At 37.7% G+C, this 26466-nt stretch overlaps 1 protein-coding gene across 3 annotated transcripts in view; it reads right to left on the reverse strand.

The window, feature by feature from the left end:
* Positions 1 to 226: 226 nt before the first annotated feature.
* LOC131060809 (E3 ubiquitin-protein ligase SP1) overlaps positions 227 to 26466 on the reverse strand; it is a 55732-nt gene continuing 29492 nt past the window's right edge. For 2 of the 3 annotated variants that reach the window (XM_057994227.1, XM_057994235.2), the window contains exons 3-11: positions 3095 to 3219; positions 2868 to 2963; positions 2525 to 2662; positions 2364 to 2429; positions 1375 to 1484; positions 1167 to 1277; positions 997 to 1043; positions 768 to 879; positions 227 to 659 (exon numbers count right to left, since the gene is read on the reverse strand). In XM_057994227.1, the coding sequence (XP_057850210.1) occupies positions 557 to 659; positions 768 to 879; positions 997 to 1043; positions 1167 to 1277; positions 1375 to 1484; positions 2364 to 2429; positions 2525 to 2662; positions 2868 to 2963; positions 3095 to 3219 (908 nt within the window). In that variant the 3' untranslated portion in view covers positions 227 to 556. The remainder of the gene's footprint in view (positions 660 to 767; positions 880 to 996; positions 1044 to 1166; positions 1278 to 1374; positions 1485 to 2363; positions 2430 to 2524; positions 2663 to 2867; positions 2964 to 3094; positions 3220 to 26466) is intronic. The other variant, XM_057994238.1, reaches the window with a different exon arrangement.

Below are 26466 nucleotides of genomic sequence, written 5' to 3' on the forward strand. Positions count from 1 at the left end.
GCTCAGCAAATACACATTGTTATTTGAGCACTTGTTCATATAGTTCCCCTCGAGATGATATTATGATACCCAAAACATAAGCTAATATCAGGAACATGTCATAAACATTGACACCATGAAAGTTATACTCTTCTTAATCTTTCAAAAGGGTATTTCTTGAATTTCATATTATACATAAAGTAAAAGCAATAAAAAAAATCAATAATTTTGGACATGAAGCATGATATCACTCTCCATGTACAGACATGGAACGAAAACCTGAATAGCACTTGCAGTGGTTGTTACTTGATTGTTCAGAATCCAGATGAACTCTCATCAAGGACAATGGCTCTTTTGGTGTGCAATCCATTTATAATTTATCAAATGGACTGTTATATTTTTGTTTAACAAGAGCCAGTAATTAACAGAAGCTCAACACAACAATGATCAATGATATTAAACAAACTCAAATTTTTCTCAGTTACAACATTTAAATCACTGAAGAAACCCGTCAAAACCTTCTATATATTAATTATTACCTACGGTAGCATTCACATTGTAACTATATTTTTGTACATTAGTGACGATAGGTCTTGACAACTTGTTGTATGCGTCGTCGACAAAGTGGGCAACTTGATAAGTGCGATGAACATGATGTGCAGCAGCACATATGACCACACCTGTTTCGAAAAGTACACATAAGATAGCGATATGAACCCATATAAAACTGTCAAAAGCCTCAATTCAAGAGAGAAATTCAGTTCAAGAAGAAAAAGGAAGAAACATACGGAACAAAGACTGCATTATATTCTTGCTCCAAACATATTACACACATATCTTGCATGTGATTGTCCTTTTTTACATCATTATCATGTTGGCTTCCTGTTTGACTCTGGTCCGCTGCAAAATGCAAATCAAATAAATATTATACCTAAAAATAACATCCTTTTTTTGGAAATCCCATGTAGGATTGTTCTACAATAAAATCAGCATCATGTAAACAGAATCTAGGCATACATTCTTGCTTCTTTTGTTCCAATCGCTGAGCAGCAGCTTCCATTACCCTGCAAGATATAAAATTAACAATCTCTTTTGTTGCAATACTACACTAACATCAAAATCAACAATCATAAATTTGCCCATGCTCTTTTCGACCACAGTTGTCCATGCAAACAAGATTATGTTACCTTCTTTGTAGTGCACGACGTCTCCTCTTTTCCAAAATATGCCTGATGGCATGTTTTGTTATTAAGTATACACCAAATATTGTCAAGCCTAAAGATGCAAAGTTGTACCACCTGATGCATGGAATTCTCTCTGAGCACAATCTACGGAACCAAAAACTATAATAAAACTCCACAAAAAATGTATCTTCAAAACTCTCAAGTATACTACCTTGCCCATTTGCCAAGATTTACAATGAGTTGGTCAATGCTCTCTGGGGAAACATAAAACGGACCTTTGTAAGGTCGCTGGATTCGAATTGTCTTATTATCTTTCACAGCCTGTATAAAAACACCATTTACAGAATTATTTTTAATTTTCAATACCAGAATTAGAGTATGTCTCTAGATTTTCTAAGAGAATCACTGAATGATCTGAAACGTTCATCGTATCCTAAAGGTTCTTATATATAAAATCTTTGTTTTGTGCAATAAATCATTGAGGATCAGTAAGAGCTGAAAATGGCAAACATGTACCCATGTTCCATCTAGGTATGCCTTTCTATTTTCATTTGTTCTCTACTTAAGTATGACTGAGAATCCAACATCCTTAGGCAACAATATTCCTAAATCCCACCTTATTGTTGATTTTTAAGCACAACATGTATTGCTGCTGGACCAAATTTAAATTAAACAGACCACCATAATAAAAGCATTGGAAAAATGACCACCACAAACACTGTGTAGATCAAGAGCTATTGCATCAAAAACAACTTGGCCATCTGCACAATGCAACCTTTGGATCTAATTATTGAACGCAATTTCTATTCATATTGATAAAAATCCAACCCCGATTTTCTGTATACCTTTTAATTGCATTCTTCCATGACAGTAAACCACTTAATTAAAATATATACAAGGAAGATTACCTTAATGCAGATTCAATGAACATAAAGAATCCACAAGTCCATCCAAAGACTGAACCATTCCATGCTATGTACTAAAAGCTTGATTTAATCTCAAATACTTACACTCAACTTCATATTATGGGATATTCTCAGAGAGGCAGATTTTGGTTAAGACAAGCAAGCGGGTTGCCATTTCCACAATGAAAATAAAATATCACAAGTTATTTTCAGCTCAAAGCGGATGAAACATCCCCAAACCTCTCAGAATCTATTGAAACTGCCTTTTATCAACAAAGGCACTCTTTCATGTTACCTCACCAACAACTGTCAGAGTAGCGCCTGTGGGAAGAACCCTTTCAACCCGCTTCACTCCAAGCATCTGTCCTACCAGTAATCATTGAATTAAAAAAAGAACTCGATTTCGAAAACTTCGTTAAAAGATAATAAACCATTTTGAGTGTGTAAAATACATACCTTGAGGCCTTGCAAATAGTCTAGTGTCCCACGTACAAAGGAGCGACCAGATTCTTCAAAAACTTCACTTGCAACAGTCAATTCTAAACCCGATGCACCACGAGCACCAACTACATATACCTGGCCTGTTCCATCCTCCTGAAAATAAATAAACATTTTTATGAAATACAGAGCACAGTGATATATACTTGCAAAAGGAACAGATTTATGATACTTCTGCATGGAATCCTACCAACAAAATTTCTCAACACTGAACTCAAACTATTCTATTGTAATATGCTTGAGAAAATTACTAAATAGACCATTCACCAATTATCAGGTAGATGAGAACAGAAAAATCTACCAGATACCATGGGACCTCTTTACTTTTTGAAGGCATCACAGCACAGTCTGGAATCCATGAACCAGCATCGTTATGCTTCAAGAAATGTTGTTCAACCTATAATATTATGAAAAGTGCAACACATATCAAACTTACAGAATCCAACAAAAGAAAGCAATGTTACAAATGACATGCAACAAAATCTATCCCTCCAGACATTTTTAGAAGGGACAAAAGAATCGGCATACCATCTCCTCCAAAATAACACCTCTAATCCTGCTGCGCTCACAAACAATTGGTGTTTCTGACCCAACTCGTCCAGCAACAGAAACAACCAATGGTACAACTTTACATGCTGTACTGAGAAGCGGATCTGCAGTGCAATGAAATGACAAATTTATATTCCCATGCTAGCAACAAAAAACAAAGAATTAAAGTGCAATTCATTAAGCCTATATGCAAAAAGTATATATGACAATTAAAAATGCAGACTACTAGATACAACTAGTGTTTTTGCACGTTTAAAAAGGAAAATGGAACAAAACACTTCTATATATACAACCATTACAATCATAAAGGCAAACAGAATGTCTCTAGTAATATTTAAAGCAAAACCTTGAACAGTTTTCATTCTTTCAAACGTTAAATCAATTACAAAGGGTTATAGGTGTTGCCTAACTGCAATAAACTGTTAATGACTACTTACATCCTGCCCCAAAAGTCTTCTGCCTAACATAGCACTCTATTTGTTGGCTGTAGGTACTCCATAGGCTCTAGTTAGAAATAAATATGGCATATAAAAGAGCAGGAGCCCATCAACACTTAATTGCTCCAAGCTCCCTACGAGTTAATTTTTCAGTTACACAATCCATGTACTTGACATTCCAATGTTTCTGGGCCAGCCAAAGATACCAATGATTAAAGACACTTTAATGATATCCTCGACTGAAAAATGATCTCCTCGGAGATCAATTTAATGATGATCAATGGATTGTAGTTTTTTAACTTCAGATCTTATGCTCTTAACAGGATTTTGTCTACTTCCACATTCTCAGTATCATGTTTCAATTTATTTCTGCACAAAATTCAAAAATGTCTTATTTTTAGTAGATTTTCATTTCTCTATCCATCAATCCATGTAGATATTTGCACAAATTATACATGCCATATACATATCCTATGATCAGTGGGAAACTGTCATGGACTTTTCATAGTTCACATTTTTTTACACATCTGAAATGTTCAAAAATTCTGCAAAAAATAAATATACATATGGGCCATAAAGAGGTGCCTGAAACATCAATCTAAATTGGTGTTCTCTAAATATATGAATACAACTGCATATAAGTACTTGACAGTTAATTGTTCACTGAAAAACTGTTGTATTAGTATTAGTATTTGCGTCATCCTAGAAGTTTAAAATGAGGATTTGTTAGTGTTCATATTTTTTTAAATGTCTGAAATGTTAAAAAATTCTGGAATAAATAAATATATATGAACCATAAAGAGGTGCCTGAAACATCAATCTAGAGTGTTCTCTAATTATATGAATACAATTACATATAACTATGTAAGCACTTGACGTTCCATTGTTTGGTGAAAAACTGTTACCAATAGTTGCAAGTCTATGGTTGGATATTGAGGTTAAGTTCAACTAATTCATCAATTTGAATCTATAAGAGAGTGGGTGGTAGGTGTCCTAATAGCTCAAGATGACCACTATAACTTATAAGTGTCTCTACTAGAGAATTTTCACTTTAGCAATCACAAAAGAAAACAAATAGTAGTGGACTCAAGGAGTGAGTTTTGCTACCTCCGTGTAGTTGGACCTTGTACTTTATAGACCATTCTTAAATGTGAACATTAAATGCATTGACAAGCAAAGAAACAATGGCTCACATACAATGGATCTAAGGTTCATCTAGATAGATGCTATAAGAGAGTAAAAAGTGACTTCCACTCCTACAATTGTGATTGACAAAGTAGCAGGTGCCAAATGCAAACTAGAGAAGGTTGTTGCCTTCAATTATAGCCTTGGAAAGCATGGCAAGTGGATTTAATCTTTTTGGTTGAATTCTCTAGTGTCTTGATAAAGTCGAGAGGCCATGCAAATATTACATCTTTCATCAGCAAAGGCTCTCTTTAATTAGATGTTGTTCATGAAATGTAATAATGTTATTAAAAGAATTGAGATGTACATATAGCATTCATGAAGACGGTGTTTCTATTACAAAACAATCGTAAACTATAGAAAAATAGAAACTACCTAATATGTACAATAAATTACATAATTGACCATTAATAATAAATATATAAGATATTATTCCAATACGCTCCCTTAATGGTCAATCTATCAACTACACCAAGTTGCCCCCTAAATTTTACAAACTTGTCTAGGCTCAGAGACTTGGTGAGGATATCTACTGTCTGATCCGACGTTGGAACATACAACAACTAAACTGATTCGTCTTCAACCAGCCTCCGAATGAAGTGACAATGAAGTTCAACATGCTTGTTTCTCTCGTGGAAGACTGGATTGTTGGCCAGTTTGAGCACCCATTGATAGTCACCATAAAGGGGAGTAGGATCTGCTTGAGACATTTGCATTTCTAAAAGCATCCGTCGAAGCAAAACTGCCTCACAAGCTGCCTTAACTGTTCCTCGATACTCAACTTCTATCGAGGAAAGAGCCACTGCCTGCTGCTTCTTACTAGTCCATGTGACTGCACCAGATCCCAAACTGAAAACATACCCAAAAGTTGATTTTTTGTCATCAACAAACCCTGCCCAATCTAAATTTGTAAAACCAATGAGTCTAGGATCGTGACTTCTGCTGTACAAAAGACCAAAATCAAAAGTGCCCTTCACATAACGCAACACACACTTCGGTGCTACCCAATGATCAGACTAGGGAGCTGTCATTAAGCATGAAATGTAGCTCGCTGCAAAACTGAGATCAGACCTAGTAGCAGTAAGGTAGTTGAGACTGCCCACCAGTTGCCTAAATATTGATTCATTCACCACGGGTGAATCTGATTTGGCTATCAGCTTCAGCCCTTTCTCCATAGGTGTGGATGTAGGTTTGCAGTCTTGTATCCGAAACTTGTCCAGCAAACTGCGAGCATACTTTGATTGAGATATGAAGATACTACCTTCAGACTGCCAAACTTCGACACCTAAGTGGTGCAGAAGTCCCAAGTCTGTTATGTCAAAGGACTGGCACAAACTTTGTTTGATCTGATCGATCAAAAGTGTCGAACTGCCAGTGATAATGAGGTCATCAACATAAACAACAAGAATAAAAATATCATCACCGCTGTTTTTGACATACAGATTAGAATCAAATGGACCCCTCTGAAAGCCATGATCTGTGAGGTACTTGTCAATTTTGATGTACCAAGCCCGAGGAGCCTGTTCTAGGCCATAGAGTGTTTTCGCCAATCTACACACCTGATGTTCTTTTCCAGCAACCTTAAACCCTGGAGGTTGCGTCATGTAGACCTCTTCCTGCAACTCACTGTTGAGGAATGCGCTCTTAACATCCATCTCATGGACTTTCCAACCAAATTGAGCTGCTAAGGCAAGGACAAGCTGTATGGCACCCATTTTGGTTGTAGGAGCAAAAGTCTCCTCATAGTCAATGCCTTCCTTCTATGAGAACCCCCTAGCAACGAGACAAGCTTTGTACTTGTCAAGGGTTCCGTCAACTTTCTACTTAACTTTATACACCCATTTGCAGCTAATGGGCTTCTTCCCTAGAGGAAATCAAAAAGGACCCAAGTGTTATTCTTCAGAAGACTATGGTGTTCAGCTTCCATAGCCTTTTCCCACATAAGAATTCCTTTAGCTTCAGAATATGATTGAGGCTCAAAAATACTATGAATGTTGGCCATGAGAGCAAAGTTGATTGTATTTTGTTGCTTGCTCTTGTTTCTAGAAGATCTACCCTCGATGAGCTCATCGGGTCAAAGATCACTTATGGTCTTAGCCCACCATTTAGGCCGGAGAGTAGAAGAGCCAAAATCAAATGCAAGAGGAATAACTAGAATAGGATCTGGAACAGGTTGAACAGGTGGAAGATTAGCATCATCTGGAGGAAATTCAGGTAGTGCATCATCAAATTCAGAGTCTACATCATCCCTCCCATCAAGTGAACCAAATGGAAGACAGACAACCAAATTAGAAGCCTTCAAAGGCTAATCCTCATAATTCTTCTCAGACAAGGAAAGCTGAAAAGGTCCTCGTTCTTCATCAAAGACAACATCACGACTGAAGATAAGACGATCAGTGTCTACATCAATCAACCGGTAAGCCTTGTGGTTGTCACTGTACCTTGTGAACATAAGTTTCTGACTCTTGGAATCCAACTTGGAGCGCTTGGTATCTGGAATCCAAACATATGCTAAAGAGCCAAAGACTTTCAAATGACTGATCCTGGATTTGCGACCAATCCAGGCTTCCTCGGGAGTCTACCCCTTAATAGCCTGTGTGGGAGACCGATTCAGGAGATTGACTGTTGTGTATACTGCTTCTACCCAATATTTCTTAGGAACATTCCAGTGTTCCGATATTGACTGAGCCATTTCAGTAATAGTGCAACTATGACGTTCTACAACGTCTTTCTGCTGAGTGTAAGGTGTGGTTAATTGGCGTTTGATGCTATGAGTATCACAGAAGTTGGAGAAAGCAGTAGAACAAAACTCCCCCCCATTATTTGACCTAAGAGTGACTATGGGATAGCTAGGCTCTTTCTCTACTAAGGCCTTAAACTTCTGAAATACAGTAAACACATCTGATTTTTGTCTAAAAAAGTACACCCACATCTTACAACTGAAATCAACAAAAAGCAAGAAATAACTGGAACTAGGAACGAAAGGTGTATTCACTAGACCACATACATCAAAGTGAACCAACTGCAATACCTTTGAGGCTCACCATGAGTCACCATCCTTGATTGATGTTTTGTGCTGCTTCCCAACCTGACAAGCTCCACAAACTCGCTGATTCTGAGTCTAAATCTCAGGTAAGCCAAGAACAAGATCCTCCTAAACAAGCTAAGCAAGGTAGTGAACGTTCAGGTGACCATACCATTGATGCCAAAGATTGCTGATAGAAGATGATTTAGCTGCAAAAGCATGCTCAAGAGAATCACCTGTATCCACAAGTCTATAATAGACCATGATCCTCGATGCCAACAGCCACAGTAGTGAGAGTCACACGATCAACAATCGAACACTTGTGTGAACTGAATATCACATCAAGCTGAGGAGAATGCCGCATAATCTAGCTCACCGAGAGAAGGTTCAATTCCATGCCAGGAACGTAGTATACATTGAGGAATATGAGATTCCTCCCACTAGACTGTATATGGACATTGCCCTTGCCAACAACAGTATACTCTTCACCTCCTCCAAATATGACTGCATTAGTGAAAGGTGAGAAGTCTGAGAACCAATCACGCCGATGAGTGAAGTGTCGAGAAGCACCAGAGTCTATATACCAAGCAAAAGATTTCACATGATCAGCAGAACACTTCACCATGAAAGCATAGAATGCAAATTCTTTCTACTTTGAGTGCTCTGCGACATGAGACCCTCCCTGATTCCACCATTCAGAAGCTATCTGATTCTGACAATCCTTGATCATGTGACCAAATTTGTGGAAATAGTTACACTGAACTTTCTTCTTCTTTGAGCTATTTTGAGACTAACCAAGGCCTTTCTACTGAGATGACCGAGATTTGCCTTTATCCTTGTGAAAGGATTTGGCTACGAAGGCTTGCTCGGTGGAGGACGAAGTGGCACTACTACCAAACTATTGTTTCCAACGATCCTACTGCAAAAGTTTGGTGCACAACTCTGGAAATTTCAGGTCAACATTCCTTGAAGTAATGTTGAGAGTTTCTATGAAGTGCTCATAGGATTTAGGTAGACTCTTTAGAGTTATAACTACCTGTTGTGACGTTTTCACACATCGCCCCATTGCAAATGGGGACCCATTGTTTTTTTTGCTTTTTAGGGTTTGTCTTTTTAGGTCTTTTAGGGTTTTGTTAGTTAGCCTTTGCATTTTGAATGTCGCCCAGGGGATCAATGGGATAGCAAGTCCGGCTTGAGTGATGTCTTGATCCTGAAATGTGGTTAAGTCTGGAATGTCCTGAAATTTGGCTAAGTCTGAAGTCCTGACCCTGAAATTTGGCTAAGTCTGGAATGTCCTGATCCTGAATTTGACTAAGTCTGGAAACTGAAAAAACCTCCAAAAACTAGATTTTGCAATATAACTCCTAGAGGTCTGAAACCACTCTCAAACATCCTAAAAGTATATATGGAATATAACTTAAAGTATAAGTGACATTTCCTTCACTTATACTTAAATGTTATATTCCATAAAAATTATCCTGATAGAGAGTTCAAAGGTCAAATTTCGCTCCTGTCCCTCACCAAGGGACCAGAGCGAAAATACTTATTTGAGCCATTCTTGACCGTGTTTGGACAAGGACCAAAGCGATTTTCATTAAAACACTCATGTTCCTTCAAAATCAAGATATATTCCATAAAAATTATCTTGATAGAGAGTTCAAAGGTCAAATTTCGCTCCTGTCCCTCACCAAGGGACCAGAGCGAAAATACTTATTTGAGCCATTCCTGACCGTGTTTGGACAAGGACCAAAGCGATTTTCATTAAAACACTCATGTTCCTTCAAAATCAAGACAAGGCAGGGTCGCACAAGATCAAGGATGTTATTTGGAAGGTGATGAACAAGAGGCAAAGATTAAAAGTTAGCAAATTTGAGCCAGGACACCAGGATCGCTCCTGTCCCTCTCCAAGGGACCAGGGCGATATTCCTCTTAACATCAAATATGCCTTGTAAAAATCAAGTGGAACAAGCGTGGAGTAAAGAAACAATGTTATTTTTCGCCTATGATAGAGATTGGAGGTCAAAGAATGCAAGATCAAGGAGAAAGCATGAAGATCGCTCCTGTCCCTCTCCAAGGGACCAGGGTGATATCATATCTAAAGGACATTCATTTGCAAGGATAAATTAATCAAGCTCGAAGGGCCCAGCAAAAATGGCAATCACAACGTAAGGATGGAGACTTTGGACGTAAAATTGCAAGAATCATGACCAAGGTGATGGATCGCTCCTGTCCCTCAGTCAGGGACCAGGGCGATGAGGTTTGTACTCTTCTCAATTCTCCAATTTTGGCGTTCAAACAAGTTTTTGAATTTATTTTTAAATGTTAAATTCGATGGGTTTTCAAAATTTAATTAAATGGCATTTAAATATTGCACTTAATATTAATTAATTGTTTTTGCCTTCTAAAAAATCGAAATTGTTAAATTAAAAAACGTTGGCAAATAATAATTAATTATTTTAATTAAAATTGAATGGAGCGCTTGGTATTTTAAAGGTCGTCTTTGTTATTTGTTTTAAAATCGTTCAAATTGCCTTATTAATTACCAAGTCGGCCTTAATGAATTGATGGTGTAAGCGCTTATATAAGGAGGGTGAAAGATTTCATTTTTACATCACCATTTTATCATTCAAATGCAATTAAAGGGAGAAGTGCGAAGTTGTATTCAAAGGAGCGAATTTTGTTTCAAAGCAAGGTGTTGCGAACTTAAAGTTTTCATTTGAGCGAACTTGCCGAGGACATTGAAGAACACATCAAAGACTCCAAGGGTGGCGAAGTTGATAGGAAGGACATTTGCTTGAAGATCGCGTCAAGGTCATCTAACGTTAATTTTGCCTAGGCAAATTCTTTGTTTTGCATGTTAGAGTTAAGCTCTCAAAAGAGGTATGGCGATGTGATCCCTTGTTTTGAATTTTGATCGTCATTGCCTTAAATTTTGAATTTTTGAAATTTTGAATTCCAGTAGCCCAATTGTTTTTTAGGAAATAATAACTCAAGGATTTATTATGAAGTTTCCTAAATCTAGTTATTCATTGCAAAATCATGTTGCTAATTTTGAAATGTTGTATAGGCATCAAATGGAGATCTCATCAAGGAAAATCAAGCCGAATCAAGGACGATCTTCGCCGGGACGATCAAGCCAGGACATGGGCGACCTCTTTCAATCCAGCGTTCCAAGGCGAGGTACATCATCATCCTGCACATCAAGGACACAAGGAGTTAGGACAAGGGCTCGTTGAAGAAGCAAATAATTTTAGAAGAGTTAATCAAAGATAACTTCTCAACGCTACCAAGTTGAATATCTACCAAGTTACAAGTGTCAAATGAGGTGGCGTCCTAGTCATCATTTCTCCAATCAGTGAGGTCCACCTCAGCATGTCCAGATTCAATGTACTTAACTCATGGAAGGTGGCACAAACTCCGATGTACCTACCCCGGCTATCCATTGGTCAATTTTTCTAGAAGGGACATGTGTCCAAGCAATACAATTTTATCATTGGTCAAGCATTAAATGTTATGTAATGGTTGTAACAAACCCTAATTAGGGTTTTCATTGTTGAATCTTGGCCATTGATCTTGAATTGATCTGAGCCATCAAATTGTATTGTGGGCACTATATAAGCCCAGGCATTTCATTTGTAAAGGCTAAGGAGCAATAGTTAGAGAGTTGAAAATAGTTAGGATAGTTGGAGAATAGAATAGCAATTAGAGTAGAATAGGAGGACAAGGCAAGAAATTGTTGCCATTGATTGTAAACAAACTCCATTTTCATTGAAGTAATGGTGAAGTGTGTCATTTCTTGCAATTTGCATGGTTTCTTGTTGAGTCTTCAATCTTAGATGGTAGATGATTAGATGAATGGAGGAAATGTGATAGATTGATGATGGAATTCGTATATCCATACTACTAGCAGTTTGTTGATTGCAGACTTGCCTTGCGTAGTCAACTGGAATCGTTCAGCTTAAAGCTCAATTTCAATTTGTCGCTTCTTCATTGATATGCATCAACTTGATGGTGTCTATGCCTGCGGTGATGATTTGAACATCATAAAGCTTCCCTTAGAAGATCGCACTAGCCTTGTGTAGATGTTCCATTGATGTCAAAACAAGACCTAGTTAGAGTTTCATCAAAAATCAAATCATTGCTCCTACATTCTTAGTATTAGGATTAGATCCTCTCTTCACCCCCTTTCTTTTTCCTTTTTTTTAATCTAAGTTAGTGAGAGCTTGTGTTCTAGCAAAGTAGATCGGAAATTCAATCACCAAATGTAAGTCCCCTTGTGATTCCAGCAAATCACATCATACCACGGCGAGCTTATCCACATGTAGAGACCCTACCAAAAGGAACCTTGGAGTCATCCTAACTGATCCTTTATGCGAATCTTCAGCAGTTAGAGACTTTTTCTCAAGAGAGGATAAGATATCCTTAGGTATTTTATTCTGTGTTAGGCTGTGTACAAAATACACGTCAACACTACCATATCCTCTTCCTCCAATTTTCCTGCCAATCGCTTCCAGTTGATCCCAAATGTCCTTAATCTTTGTCAGATGCTCCTGTAAGGACATAAGCTCATCCATCATGATAGAAAATAGCTGATTCTTCAGGAAGAACACTCGGCTCTTATCTAATGTCTCATGGAGATCCTTCAGAATGGTCCAGATCTCTGCAGCTATCTTGCCAGATGGCAATTGCAAGAGCTGATCATCACTAACTAAAAGTTTGATAAGCATGACCGCTTCCCGATTGCGCTCATCAAACTTATCTTGATCTTGTCCAGCTATGGTCGGACGAGCCTCTTTACCCAAAACAAGATCAAGGTGGCAATAGTCGAAGATGGTCATCATCCGCTGCTTCCATGTGTTATAAATTTTGTCGTTGAATCGCTGATTGCCCTCCAACATGATGTTGGTCAATGACGCCATTTTGCACACTTTCCGAGCCACGGAAAATGAGAAATTTTGAAAAGGCGAAAAACTAATTCAAGTATAGACTTCGAAAAATACAAAGTACGACTGGCACAAATCCCCATGTACGGATTGTCAATAGAACCAAAAAAATTTGACGAAGACCCAGAAAACTTTGAAAAAAAATCACAAAGAATGTGTAGATTAAAGTTTATTCTACCCAAAAAATTGAGCATTTTGAGCAAAACCCTAGCCAACAGAATGAAAACCCTAGGTCATCAAATAAATTTGTGCAGGAAACCATGAAAATTCACGGATGTAAACAGAGGACAAAAAGAAAGATTCCCGCCTAAAAGTCTCGGTTGCAGAAAAACGCAACGAAAAATCACAAAAAAACGCGGGTATGTGTCGCATAGGCCACAAAAAAGTCACGCAGCTAAACCAGGTCGCAGAAATAAAATTTTCGTCACGAAATGGCGAGCAGAAAGCCGCGCAATTTTAAATCGCATCAACAAAATACGAAAATGGGCACTGAAGATCGCATGGGAGGTTGCGGCAGACAAAAGAATGGTGACGGAAGAAATCGCGGAACACCGTCGCAGGTGAATTGGTATGTTTGCGAATTTTGAACCCATGAAAAATAGAGAAGACAACCCAAGAAAAATTCACACGAGCTGATTCAGAAACCCTCGAATTTGATTTTTTGCTCGATTGCCTTGAAGGGCTTGTTGTGGGTCAAAATTATTCTTCGTGTGTATGAAGAACGAATTATCATAAATCCCTATATGAGCATTAGCTTGGTGTATCGCTTCACACTTTTTTTCTTTGCAGTTCAACAGATTGTTTGGCATTGACAAAAATTCGGTACATTCATGCATCATGTCTTCATGACCAAAAATTTCTCTTAACATGGTGAGAATTCTAATTCTCTAAGATCTAAACAATTTTCATGCAAGTGCCTGCAATTGGAATGCCACCAACAAAACCTATTAAAGTTATAACATTGTGTAAGGGCTTAGAGGTGTCTAATTCACAATGTTGAGAGATGGGAACTAAGTTTAAGAGGGGATGGGCTAGATTATCCACTTGGGGATTAAGAGAGATGTAATGTCCCCACTTTGGAATAGAATTTAAGGGAAAGTAATAATAACAAAATTAAAATTCAAAAGAATAAAAATAAAATTAAAATTAAAAATAATAAAAATAAAATTAAAATATAAAAGAATATAATTAAATATAATTAGAATTTAATTAAGTTAATGAATGGTCAAAAGAGATGGAATGAAAAGTTGCGACTCCCTCAAACATGAGATATAAAAGGGAGAAGAGAACCTCATTTGAGGAAGGGATAATTTGGGAATCAGAAGTGCAAATCTGATTTAAAATAAGAAGTGCAGATCTGATGGTGAAAGGTTGTGTCTCTTTCAAAGGGCAGAAATAATGAAGAGTTGCACTCTTTCAAAGGGTGCTAATTGTGAAAGGGTGTGTCTCTTGCCAAAGGGCATATATGATGAAGAGGTGTTACCTCCCCCTCACATTGAGAGATAAAAGAAAGGAATCCAAAGCATCTAGTGGAAGCACCATCAATTAGATTAGATCAGATCAGAACTATTATTAAGCTACAGGAATTGGCAGCCTCCACGTAGGGGACATTACAGTCATTGATTTTTTGCTTGATTGCCTTGAAGGGCTTGTTGTGGGTCATAATTATTCTTAGTAGGTATGAAGAACGAATTATCATAAATCCCTATATGAGCATTAGCTTGGTGTATTGCTTCACACTTTTTTTCTTTGCAGTTCAACAGATTGTTTGGCATTGACAAAAAATTTGGTACATTCATGCATCATGTCTTCATGACCTAAGATTTCTCTTAACATGGTGAGAATTCTAATTCTCTAAGATCTAAACAATTTTCATGCAGGTGCCCGCAATTGGAATGCCACCAACAAAACCTATTAAAGTTATAACATTGGTGTAAGGGCTTAGAGGTGTCTAATTCACAATGTTGAGAGATGGGAACTAAATTTAAGAGGGGATGGGCTAGATTATCCACTTGGGGATTAAGAGAGATAGGTAAGCCTCTATATGCATTGACAAAGAATGTTTAAGTGCTTTGTATTGATGACATTTGAAGTGCATTATGAGTGGAAATTAGCATCAAAATGTCAAAGACTCACAACTCATGGCATGCTTGTTTTTATTCTTGGTGAAAATTCACGTATACTTAGATTGTTGATTTCATTTGAGGGTTCATATGAGATGATCATGGCACTTGGTTTGTTCAAAAGCTTCTTCTAGAATTGGATGAGGATGAACGAATCTTGTATTGCAGATTAAATTCTAGTGACGTGAAGAAGAGTTTTAATACAGCTTGCTCATCCATGTTATGTTTAGCCTTGTTTGCAAATAACTTCCTTCATTTGACAAAATTCATGGGTAGACTCATTGTCAAGTTGTCTTGCATTTACCAAGGTTCGTAACAGTTCGAATATTAATGTTGTGTGGATTTATCCCCCATGCAATCACTTCATGACATAATAGTGCAATATGCCTACTTTTAGAGTGTGGATTAATCCCACATGTTATGCCTCATAGGTCACTGATATAGTGATGCTATTTAAGGAGATTAATTGTACTATGCAATAACACCAAGCATGACCAATGAATGAATGAAGTAATAAATACCCAATGTATCCAGTTTTGATTTGTGTTTGTTTCACCCTTTTCATTCAACAATGTGAGTGCTATGTTTGGTGTTATTTCTAACAATAGATTATCTCCATATAAAAAAATTGCTTAGGTTTTCAAAGTTTAGGATTGAACGAGACATAGTCGTGACATTATAAGGCATCCCCTAAGTGCTTTGACAAAGTAGTTGCAAAACAAAAATGGCTACTAGCCTAGTTCTTGTGTAGGTTACTAAAAGCTTTGATATGTATATAGGATCTAAGAAGCTAGCATAAGTAATGGTAGGGGAAACTGTACCAACATCAACATCCATGATGTAGGGTACTAAAGCCACTTTTTTAGGCTTTGATTAAAAAAAATTGATGGAGGCTAATGGAGAGATCTCCTAGTTGCATCAACAGTAGAGGGACTGGACAATAATGATTAAAAAATGAAGAAGTGCCCAACAGATTTTTATAGCCTATTGAACATTTCCAAATTGTTAATATTCGAACGATTTGATTATTGGTTGGGGCTTGTATTGAGCCATTCAATCCATATCTTATATAAATAGATTAGTTGAATTGAATTGAGTAAAGCTTACAATGTTTTGCAGTGTTCCACGACTGCTGGGGACGCGGGGATGTGGGGATGGGTTTCGAGGATTGGGGGACAAAGGGCCTAAGTTTGGGGATGGCGAGGGGACGGCGGCAAGTGGTGGTGCTGATATAGTTATACATATACTTATAGTACTTGAAAAACTAGTTGTGAAAAGATGTATAACAGTATGAGAGTTACATTTCAAATGAAACTATAGGAAATTTCAAATTAGTAGAATTATAAAATAGAAAAATACGAAGATTTCTTGAATGCTAATTGCTAAGTAAAATTTGACAAATGAAATTGTCAAATTGGAGATTTCTATTATATCGAAAATATGAATATTCGATATCACAAAGTCTATAAAGATGATTACATGTTAGATCATTACAATGACTAGCAAATAGCAATAGCATTACAAAAGACAAGATGCCAAAATGTCAAAACTCAAAACTCAAAATGTAGTGAAGGGAGGCCTCTAATCATCTGCAAACTCCTCATCACTGGAAATACTGGACTCCCCACGGTCAAGATCCCTCAAGCTAACACCAACCAGCCCTGCATCTGAAGTGGTAGGATCATCCTCATCAATCTGTGTTGGCTCCTCTAGCTCTAGATCCCATTGTGTTGCTAGACTCTCCTTGTACACAAGTGTCTTGTGGTCAATGAGACGCAAAGCACTATGTACAACCACAAGCTTCTCTACTCTCTTAGAGGTAAGATTGTTCCTCTTAAGAGAGTGGATGAAGCTATATGAAGACCAATTCCTCCCAGCAGCTGAAGAACTAGAAACTTGGGATAGCATATGGATAGCTAGAGTGGTGGTCAAAGATTTCTAACCATGACAATTCCACCACAAAGGCGGGTCCTCTTGTGCCATAGTTTCTATATCCATCTTTGCCACATTTGAATAACCACTGAGAGTGGCAAATTTTGTCCACTCAGTGCAAATTATGTTGGCATCTTCAGCATCATACATCTTCTCTATGCAGCTAAAGAACCCCGCTTTCACCTCATCATCCTAAATCGGTGTAACTCTACTCAGTCTAGCCTTGTACCACTTAGGATTCAAGGCATAGGCAGCCATATGCAAAGGAGTGTTGAGCTTGTCCCATTTGCACTGAGTGATTGGCCAAATGTGCTCATTGTAGAATACTAGAGTGGGAACTATTGGTGTACGTTTTATCATATACCGAACATTAGAATAAAATATTCAAGGATACTCTATCCTCTCCTGAACAAAATCACTACTTGTGCCAAGATTGCAAGAAAGACCACAAGGCAACTCCAAGGTCTATATGTGTGAACGGGCGACTTTATGTGGATAGCTTCTTGGGTAGTGTGTGCTGAAATACAAGGGGGACTTACACTTAACAACTGGTATCGTCCACAAGCTAGACTTAGGCGGATTTATCAATAACTGCTCTTTGTTTTTGGATTTTCTGATTTAGGACTTCAAGAAAGATAAAGAAAAGATAAGGGTTTAGGAATTATAACTATTGCTAAGCTATTCCTATGAACTCAAGAGACAGTAAAGATTGGGTGAAACTGGTAACGACACTTTGTTTTGCCACACTTGGACAACTACGCAAAGCAGGTGCAATTTTCTAGGGTTGTGCTTAGGATTTTTACACTTATAAATAATACCAACAATTGAACAATATTACTCAAAGTAGAAGTTAAGCATCCACATTAAAAGCTCAAGCTAACTTTACACATTGAATGAAAATCATCCATCCAGCAAAAGTATGAGCAAAATTTCACCAATCTAAACTATCAATCCTTCATTCATCTAACAACTCCAAAGCAAATTACTTAAAGCAAATCTATTCTAAGTGTTGAAGAAAATATGCAACCATGCAACCACTTGATAACAAATAAGACTTCAAAACAATACTGATAATGAACTTTTTATTATCCAAGTAGCTCTACGCAACAATTTCATAAATCTCTCCACACTGAAATGAAATGAGAGAATGAGTTTATATAGAATTTCTGAAAACAAATGAATGGCCGAGATCAATCTAAGATCAATGGTCAAGATCAAGACAACCTAACCCTAATTAGAGTTTCCCAAAATAGAACCAATATCTAGTGCATGTAAGACAAGTGGCACAAGGTGCTATCTTTTAGGATTGCACCCCCTTCTCCTGTTGAGAAGCATAAAGTTCAATGAACTTGGACACAATCTAATCAACCTCTTCCATCATGACGTGGCAGCACACTGACTCTGAATTCTAATCCTTGCAAATCATCTACACATACAACAAAAGTGATTTCCGAATCTAATTCCCATTTTTAGAAAGCATCTCTGATGGACAGGAGGTTCGATGCCTTAGCCAGATTTTGCTTCAGGACTGGTCGAGTGGAGAAGATTTTATGTGTCTTGGCTTTTAGAATTTTTGACTTCATATCCTTTTCTCGGATTGTTTCTTTTTCAAGTACCTCTGCGGCTACAAGGTAAACCTTGTCTTGAATTTCTTTTATCTGCTCCTCTGCTTTGTTAGCATCTGCCTTCACTTTCTCCAAGACTTCACTGCGTGCAACCAATGTCCAGTGCCAACCGCTGAAATTATATGCTGCTCCTGCTTCAATTATATTTCCATTAACTAACTCTTGCTTTGTCATTCCTTTCAACACTCTAAGGCAGGGAATGATTCTTTCTTGAATGTCTTGAAGATCAGTCCATGCTTCTACCATGCTTGCAATTCTAGAGAGTAGAGAGGAAGTTTGTCCATATGTCAATGCTAACCTTTCCATTAATGTAGCTATCTCTTTACCTATGCTTTCCATCCATGCCTTAGTATTCTTCCTCAGAACTTCTAACTGTTTCCCGTGAATTCAAAAGTGGAGGAACTTCTGGATTTGCTTGATCAAGTGGCATAGTCAAATGCTGAATATAATCCTTTAGGCGCTCAACTTCTTTCTTATATTCCTTCTTTTTTCCTACTTCTTTGTCCAGTCTTGTCTCCATGGAAGCAACTGAATTATCCAAATCTTCAGCTTCCTGCTTCTTGGTAGTTGGTCCCAAATTGAATGTAGTGATTTCATATTCATGAGAAGCAATATCTCCTTTTGCCTTATCTACTTTTGGTACGGCAATCTGTACTATCCTACATCCTATTTCATCTCTTTGGATGGTGGAAAATCTTCTGGCTGGCTTCTTTACTGCAATTTGCTCTAACCTGGCCAAGAAATCAGCCATGTCATCTTCTTCTTGTTCTTCTATTACTTGTGTCTTTATTTTCAACCTCTCTTTTAGCCAATCAGGAACTGTGGGCTGCTCAATGCCTTCCACTTTTGGCTTCAGGAGATAACCTTTAGTGAGTTCCTCCTTGTAATGTTCTTGTGATGTACATTAGGAATGCATCATGGGCTCGATAGCTCTTCTCCTTAAGCTGTAGCTGCAGGTAACAATCATAAGATCTAAATTCACCTTCACCATTACCAACCACACCTCTACAGATCAATTCGGAATATCTATAAATACTAGCCAACGGGTAGATAATGTAGGAGCTCATGTAGAATGACTTTGTCCTCTCCAAATTTATCAACTGTTCATGAAGGTTGTTGCTGATTATGCGGGACCAATTGAACATCCTAACTCTTGAGGTAATTTCATCTATGAAGTAATACATCCATGTCTCAAATGGCGCACCCTTAGGGCTGCCCATTATTCTATTCAGCAATAAGATAATGTCACCATATTCTTCCTTGAAGTATGGCCGTAGCAGGATCTTTGGCACTTTCCCTTGGGGTCTTTTCTTTTCTAACCATGATTTGTTAACATTTGCTGCACAGAGTTCAGACTGGGCATCATAAATCTTTTGGGTATTGTTGGTGTACGTTTTATCATATACCGAACATCAGGATAAAATGTCAAAGACACTCTATCCTCTCTTGAAAAATCACCGCTTATGCTAAGATTGCGAGAAGATCATATGGTGATTCCAAGGTTTCTTTTGTCAGGTCTTGACGTGTGGATAAGCTTAATGGGCGTTGTGATATGTTGGCAATACACAAAGGGACTTACGCTTGGATTATTTAATTCACAATGAAGGTTTAGACAATGAAGCTCATGAAAAACTAAAAAGGAGACAAGGGTTTATAAATTCTAATCTATTCCTAAGAATTCCAGAGACGATATTGACCAAGTGAACTCAATAACCACGCTTTGCTTCGCCTCTCTTAGGACTACACAAAGCGGATGCAATCTTCAAGGGATGTGCTTATGGTCGGAAGTTAAGCATACACAAAGGAAAGCTCAGACTAACTTTACACAATGAACAAAAATCATCTGTCCATCAAAAGTATGAGCCAAGATACACCACAAATCAATACTTATCAGATCTTGCATTCATCTAACAACATGAAATAAAATCTAAACTATCGTGTGAGGAAATTGAAAACCTTGCCAATCATTCAGATAATAGAGATTACAAAGCCTCAAAAGCACACAGTAATATATTATCCAAAATGACCTTCTCGCAACAATGTTTCAAAAACCTCACCCTCTCCAAATGAGAGGAGGAAACCTTATATAGGCACACAAAAGTTTTGAATGACCGAGATCGAACAATGATCAAGGGCCCAGATTGAAAGATCAAAACCCTAATTAGGGTTTGTTACAATTAACTACCCCTCGACCAATGAAAAAATTATATTTGGGGACACTTGTCCTTCTTGCTAAATATGAACCAACAATAAAAATAGAAGGTTGTTGCATTGTGAAGTGTGCCCTCTAGAAGCTTCTGTGATAAGTCAAGTTCATTGAACCTGGACATGTTGACTTGGAACAATCTGATCGGTTGGAAGATGACGAGGCACCACCTTAGCATGTTGGATGTCTTCCCTGAATTCTCCAATTTGTGTGAAGAGCTTGTCTTTAATTCTTCAGGAGATGAAATCCTTCAAGAAGTTGTCCTGATTGCTTCCATAGGTCTGAGATTGTAGATGAAAATCCCCAAGAAGTCTGAAATTATTTTCATCAAGTCTAAGGACTTTTCTTTCTTGATGCCTTGAGATTCTTTCAAGTGCCTTGAATTTGGAGAAGAATTCCTTTGTGAAGTATTTCTCATACTTAGCCAAATTTCGGCCATCTCTATGCTCAGACGAACCTTGCTCGTGGACTTGTCTTTAATTCTGAATTTGGCTTGAAACTCCATTTGTGTTTTTTGTGATGATCCTGCCTTCAATTGCCATTTATGATCTGCAAAACCCAAAGAAAATTAAGTTAAGGTTCTATCTTTGAGTGTAAATTTTGAAGGTTTGATGGCAGAGTGTGTTCTGATTTTCCAATTCCTCAAGACTTTGCTCCTTGCCTAATGCGGACAAGCGACTTCGTTACTTTTGGGTCTCGTTCTTTACAATCATAAACTGGGTCTATCTCTTTAATAAATGATGCACCCGTCCCTATCTCTACTCCTGCTACCCTTCTACTGCCCTTGCTCCTGGTACTATAAATGCTTAGACTATTTTTAAATCTCCCAGGGGGGCAGGTAGGACTGGTGCCACCGGGATAGGCAGGAGAGCAAGCATCAAACACGGTTAACCCCCGGGACCGAGTTTTTGATAGGTTGTAAGCACTTAGAATTTGGAAATACTTAGAGAACTTGATCTGATTTGAGAATTTGGGACTGAAATTTGTCTTTGATTAATATCTTAGTCCCAAAATCTGTGAAACAAATGAAAAATGATGAGAAAATTTGACCAAGTCGTGAAAATCAGACTCATTTTCCCTTGAAAACTCCATCCAAAATTTGAAAACTCAATAAATCTGCCTTAAATACCCTTGTCACTTTCAGAATCTTTACTTCTCCCTCTTGTAAATGCCTTAGAAAAATCCCTAATCTGTTCTTGAAGCTCTGAAGATGCCTTAGAAAACCTTGGAAATCCTCTTGAAATCTGCACAAAAACTCTCAAAACTTGTTGAAAACTCTTGAGACCTGCCAAGAAAAACTCTTAAAATTCTCCTCAAGTTCGAACTTTCGTCATGAATGAATGAATGACCATTTGTATAAACCTTCAAGTAGTTCAATTTTTTGCAATTAGAAACACAACTGGTCATTCCAATCTTGAACTAGTTTTGTTTCTATTTTTCTTCCATTCATTGAACCTAGACATGTCTTGTTTCTTTGTTGAGTTTAGTCTCTTAAGAAAGCTTCTATTTTTATTTCAATTGAACTCAGACACTTGGGAAAGTTCTGATTTTGTTTCTAGTTTGAGTTTAGTTCCTTGAGAAAGTTTCTATTTTCAGTTTGAGTTCATGAATCGAACTCTATCTTTTCCTTTTCCGAATTTTGAAAACTTTCTAAAATGAATTCTTTGTCTTTCCAAATCTCAAAACTTTCTAAAATTAATTCTTTGTTCAAACTTCAATACTTGATAGCTGGGCAGACTTTAGGAGACTCTTTCCTCATGGCCAGCGGACTTCACCAAAACATTTCCTCATTATTTTTGAGCTTGGACGGACTTCAGCCCTCTCTTTCCTCATTCTTCATGGTAGACTTGAAGAACTTCATTCCCCTAGCACATACATCCCAAGGCGGACTTCATTCATCTTTATGCATTTGGTCTTTGTAGGAGGGCAGACTTTATCATCTCCTTGCACCACCCACCATCTCCTTTCACCTTGGGGCGGACTTTCCTTGATTTGTGCACCTCTTTACCTTATACTTGGCGGACTTCCTTAACTTCATGCACCTTCTCCATGGGCGGAGTTCAAGAGACTCGTGCACTTTCTACCTTGGGCGGGGTTCATCTAACTTGAGCACCATATACTCAATCAAGGGCGGACTTTGCTCTTCATATGATCAAGTCAAGGCAGACTTGGTGAATGTTGGGAACCATGAGCAGATTTCATTAATCTTATGCACCATGAAGGCAGACTTCATGACTTCTTTGCACCAAGTCAAGGCGGACTTTGCCAAACCCTTGACCCTATGAACCTCATTGTTGGGCGGACTTGGAGAGAGATGATCTCCATGGAAGCCAGATTTGAAATCTCCATAACCTATGCAATTTTACTCGAATCATCTTGGAATTTGAAATTCAAACACCATTTATCCTCTGAATTCCTTTGGATTCCTCAAATTTAGGAACTTAGCTTTTTCCGACAAAATTTGAATTTTGGAGGAATTTGTCAATCGTTTTCAATGTAACTCAAAGCCAACAGTGCAAACCCTAGATCCCCTTTCCAAAAATAGAAAAAGCAAGCATCCCTAAAAAATAGGAAAAACTTTCTAAAAATAGCCATTTCAAGGATCGTACTTAAAGTGCCAAAAATGAAACTTCCTAAAAAATAGGAAAAAGCAAAAAAACCAAAACTTTCCAAAAATAGAAAGTTGTCCAAATTGACCCAAATCAATTGCAATCTTTGTCCTTCGGACTTTCTAGGCACATTGACGACGTCTAGACTCTGTTCTAACCATGGTTTGCACAGACTGACTTATGACTTCCAAAACTCTGACCTTTCAAAACTGACGAAAATTGGGTGTCGGGAAGGTTGCGAGGCTCTAACAAAAACCCTAAAAGGCAAAAATAGGGGGTCCCCATTTGCAATGGGGCGATGTGTGAAAAGAGTCACAACAAGTATCTTCTTTGGTCTTGTAGGATGTTTTATTGTAGTTTGGAATTCCAAACGTTTCTTGAATGGACAACTCTGAAAGATTAGCTAGAACCCTCCCATCAGGTGCAATGATCTCTCTTGACTGTGCATTGTAGTGTCTAGCACACTCAACCATCAACTCAGCACATTGTTTAGCCAAAGGAAATCCAACTTCTTGGACAATGCCATTTCTCATCATCCGGCAGGCAATGGGTGTCGGCAAGTGTCTATCATGACCGTACATTCTCTTTTTGAATTCTTCTAAATCCACATGTCCAAGGTCAGTGTCTGTGATATTCTTCCATTTAGATTTGATCTTGGATTCTGACTGTACTCCTTTACTGGCAAACTTCATTGGTGTTTTTTCTGGAAGGTGTTGTCTTGGTGGTCATCAACCTACAAAACACACGAAAACTTAATATTACTTTCAAGATTTTAACTCTGATTTTATACCCTTTTATCTGAAAAATTCGCTTTCAACCTGTTTACAGGTTAAACTTCTACGAAAAAGCAGACTAAGTGAAGAATTTAATCAAGGAATCGATAAAATTTGAGAGAAATAAGAAAGGATAATAGAAAAATTCAGTCAATTTCAGATTTTGTGTCTTAGAAATTGATCTTTGTGACTGAATTTCACCTTCAATTCTGAAAATTTGTCTTAAAATCAGAAAAAAGCACTTAATTTCCTGACTTCCAACACTTAGAAGAATTTTACTTCTTCGAAATTTCTCTTCAAGAAATTAATTTCCACAAAATTTGAGAGTTCTTATCAATTGCTCTCCAAATTCTCAACTTGAATAATGAATTTGAAAGTGACTGGTTGAAAATATCTAGAGTTTAAGGTTTTAAAACTTAGAAGCTTCTTCTTTGTGTTTTTTTTGTTTTTTTTGTTTTTTTCTAATTTTATTTTTTTTGTGTTTTAATGTTTTAAATCTTTCCAAAATGGAAAATTTTATTTCTGTCTCAAATTCATCCTTAACTAAGGAATCATCTAGAACTTTCTTTTTAAATTGAATTTTCTTGAATTTTTGGAAATATTTCTAAGTGTTGAAATTATTTTCCCTTTGAAAATAATTCTAAGTGTTGGAAAATAATTAAAAATATTCATATGTCAAAATTTATTTCCCAACCCTTCGTTGTTTGACCCTTGATTTCCTGTGCTATTTTTTCTCAAATTTGTATTTCCTTTAGCCATTGTTCATCTTTCACTATGGCAAAATGATTTTTATGTCTAATCTCCAAGTCAGTCTTGGGCGAATTTTTATGTTTGGCTTAGGCATCTTCAAATATTCCATTTATGCCTAGGCAAATTTGGAATGTCTAAGTCTTGCCAACTTGTGCTTAATCGAATTTTCAATCTACCTTGGGAGATTTTTCCTTAGGCAAATTTTCATGTTTTCATCTTGTCATGTCTAGGTGCACTTTGAACTTCATAGGCTAAGGCGGACTTTGCTTAGTCTTTGCCACCTTCATTACTTTACTTGGGCGGACTTCTCTTGACTTTAGACATGTTGCTTCATTCCATCATACTTTTCTATCTTTGTCTTAGGCAAAGTTCATGTCTACCTTGCCATCTTGCATATTTATTTAGGCAGACCTTGAAGTGTATTAAACATTCTTTTTATGCCATGCTCTATTGCTTTTATTCCTCTCCTTGTCTTGGCGGACTTTGGTTCTCATTGGACATTTTTTCTCCTTATCTAACTCTAGCCACGTCTTGCTTTTCTTAATCTCTCCATGAGCGGACTTTGGAGGTGTCTAGACAATTTTATGTTCCCTTAGCCTTATTTATTTTCCTCCAACTTGGGCAGACTTTGAAAGTCTCTTGGACATGTTTTGTTTTATTCTTGTTGACTTTGTTTTGTCTTCACCATGGTGGACTTGAAGTGCATTGGATACATGTTTTTGCCAACATGTTTTCTTTTCTACATGGTGGACTTGGAAGATTTGATGCCAACTTTGTTATGCTTTTCCAAAGGCGGACTTAGAAGACATCATGCCATGCTTTTTTTTCGTTTCTTGTCTTTCTCCTAGAGGGCGGACTTTGAGACCTCTTTGCCAACTTCCATTCAGCATAGGCGGACTTCATGAATGTTAAGACAATCTTCCATAGGCCATAGTTTAACTTCTTTCGGCACATCCTCTTCCCTTCCTAGGCGGACTTCAAGTAGTCTTGGCCAAGGCAGACTTGAAATAAGTCAGGACATCTTAATTTCCTAAGGCTAGGCGGACTTTGAGAATCTCTTGCCAACTTCAAAATTTGGTTAAGTATTCTTGTGTCTAGGGCGGACTTTAAAGAGTCTCTGCCAAGGGTGGACTTGGAGGGGTCTTAGACATGTTATTCTATTCCTTGGGCCGACGTTGAGGGTCCCTTGCCATGTTCCCTTGTGTGCTATCCTTCATAGGGCAGACTTCATCATTCCTTTGCCATTTCAACTTTTCCTCTTGGGCGGACTTTGAAGACATCATTCCATCTTCGTTTGCTGGACCTTAACCACAGGTAGGAGTTTGCTTGACCCTCGCCATGAGTTAGCTAACTGAAGGTAGGAGTTTAGCAAGTGTCGGACAACCTTGCTTCTTGCCTTGGGCGGACTTGAGAGGTCTCCCACCATGTATGCTGCTTGGGCAGACTTCATGCTTTGTCTGCCATCTGCCTAGCTTCTAGACATTCTTTTTGTCATTCTTCTCTTGGACGAATTTTATCTGGACAGCCATTTTTTCACACTTATTCAAACTATCATATCTATCTCTGACTTGCCATGTCCATTTTTGACCTGCCACGTTCATCTGGAACAAAAACCCTAATTAGGTTTTTACCTTTCTTTTTGCACTTAAAGACATAATTTTTCAAATCTGAGGACATGAGTAATGATCGTATGGCTGATCTTCTGGAACAAAACCCTAATTATGGTTTCCATCTTGCTTTTTA

The sequence above is a fragment of the Cryptomeria japonica genome, chromosome 5 (assembly GCF_030272615.1).
Source record: "Cryptomeria japonica chromosome 5, Sugi_1.0, whole genome shotgun sequence".
NCBI classification, from domain to species: domain Eukaryota; kingdom Viridiplantae; phylum Streptophyta; class Pinopsida; order Cupressales; family Cupressaceae; genus Cryptomeria; species Cryptomeria japonica.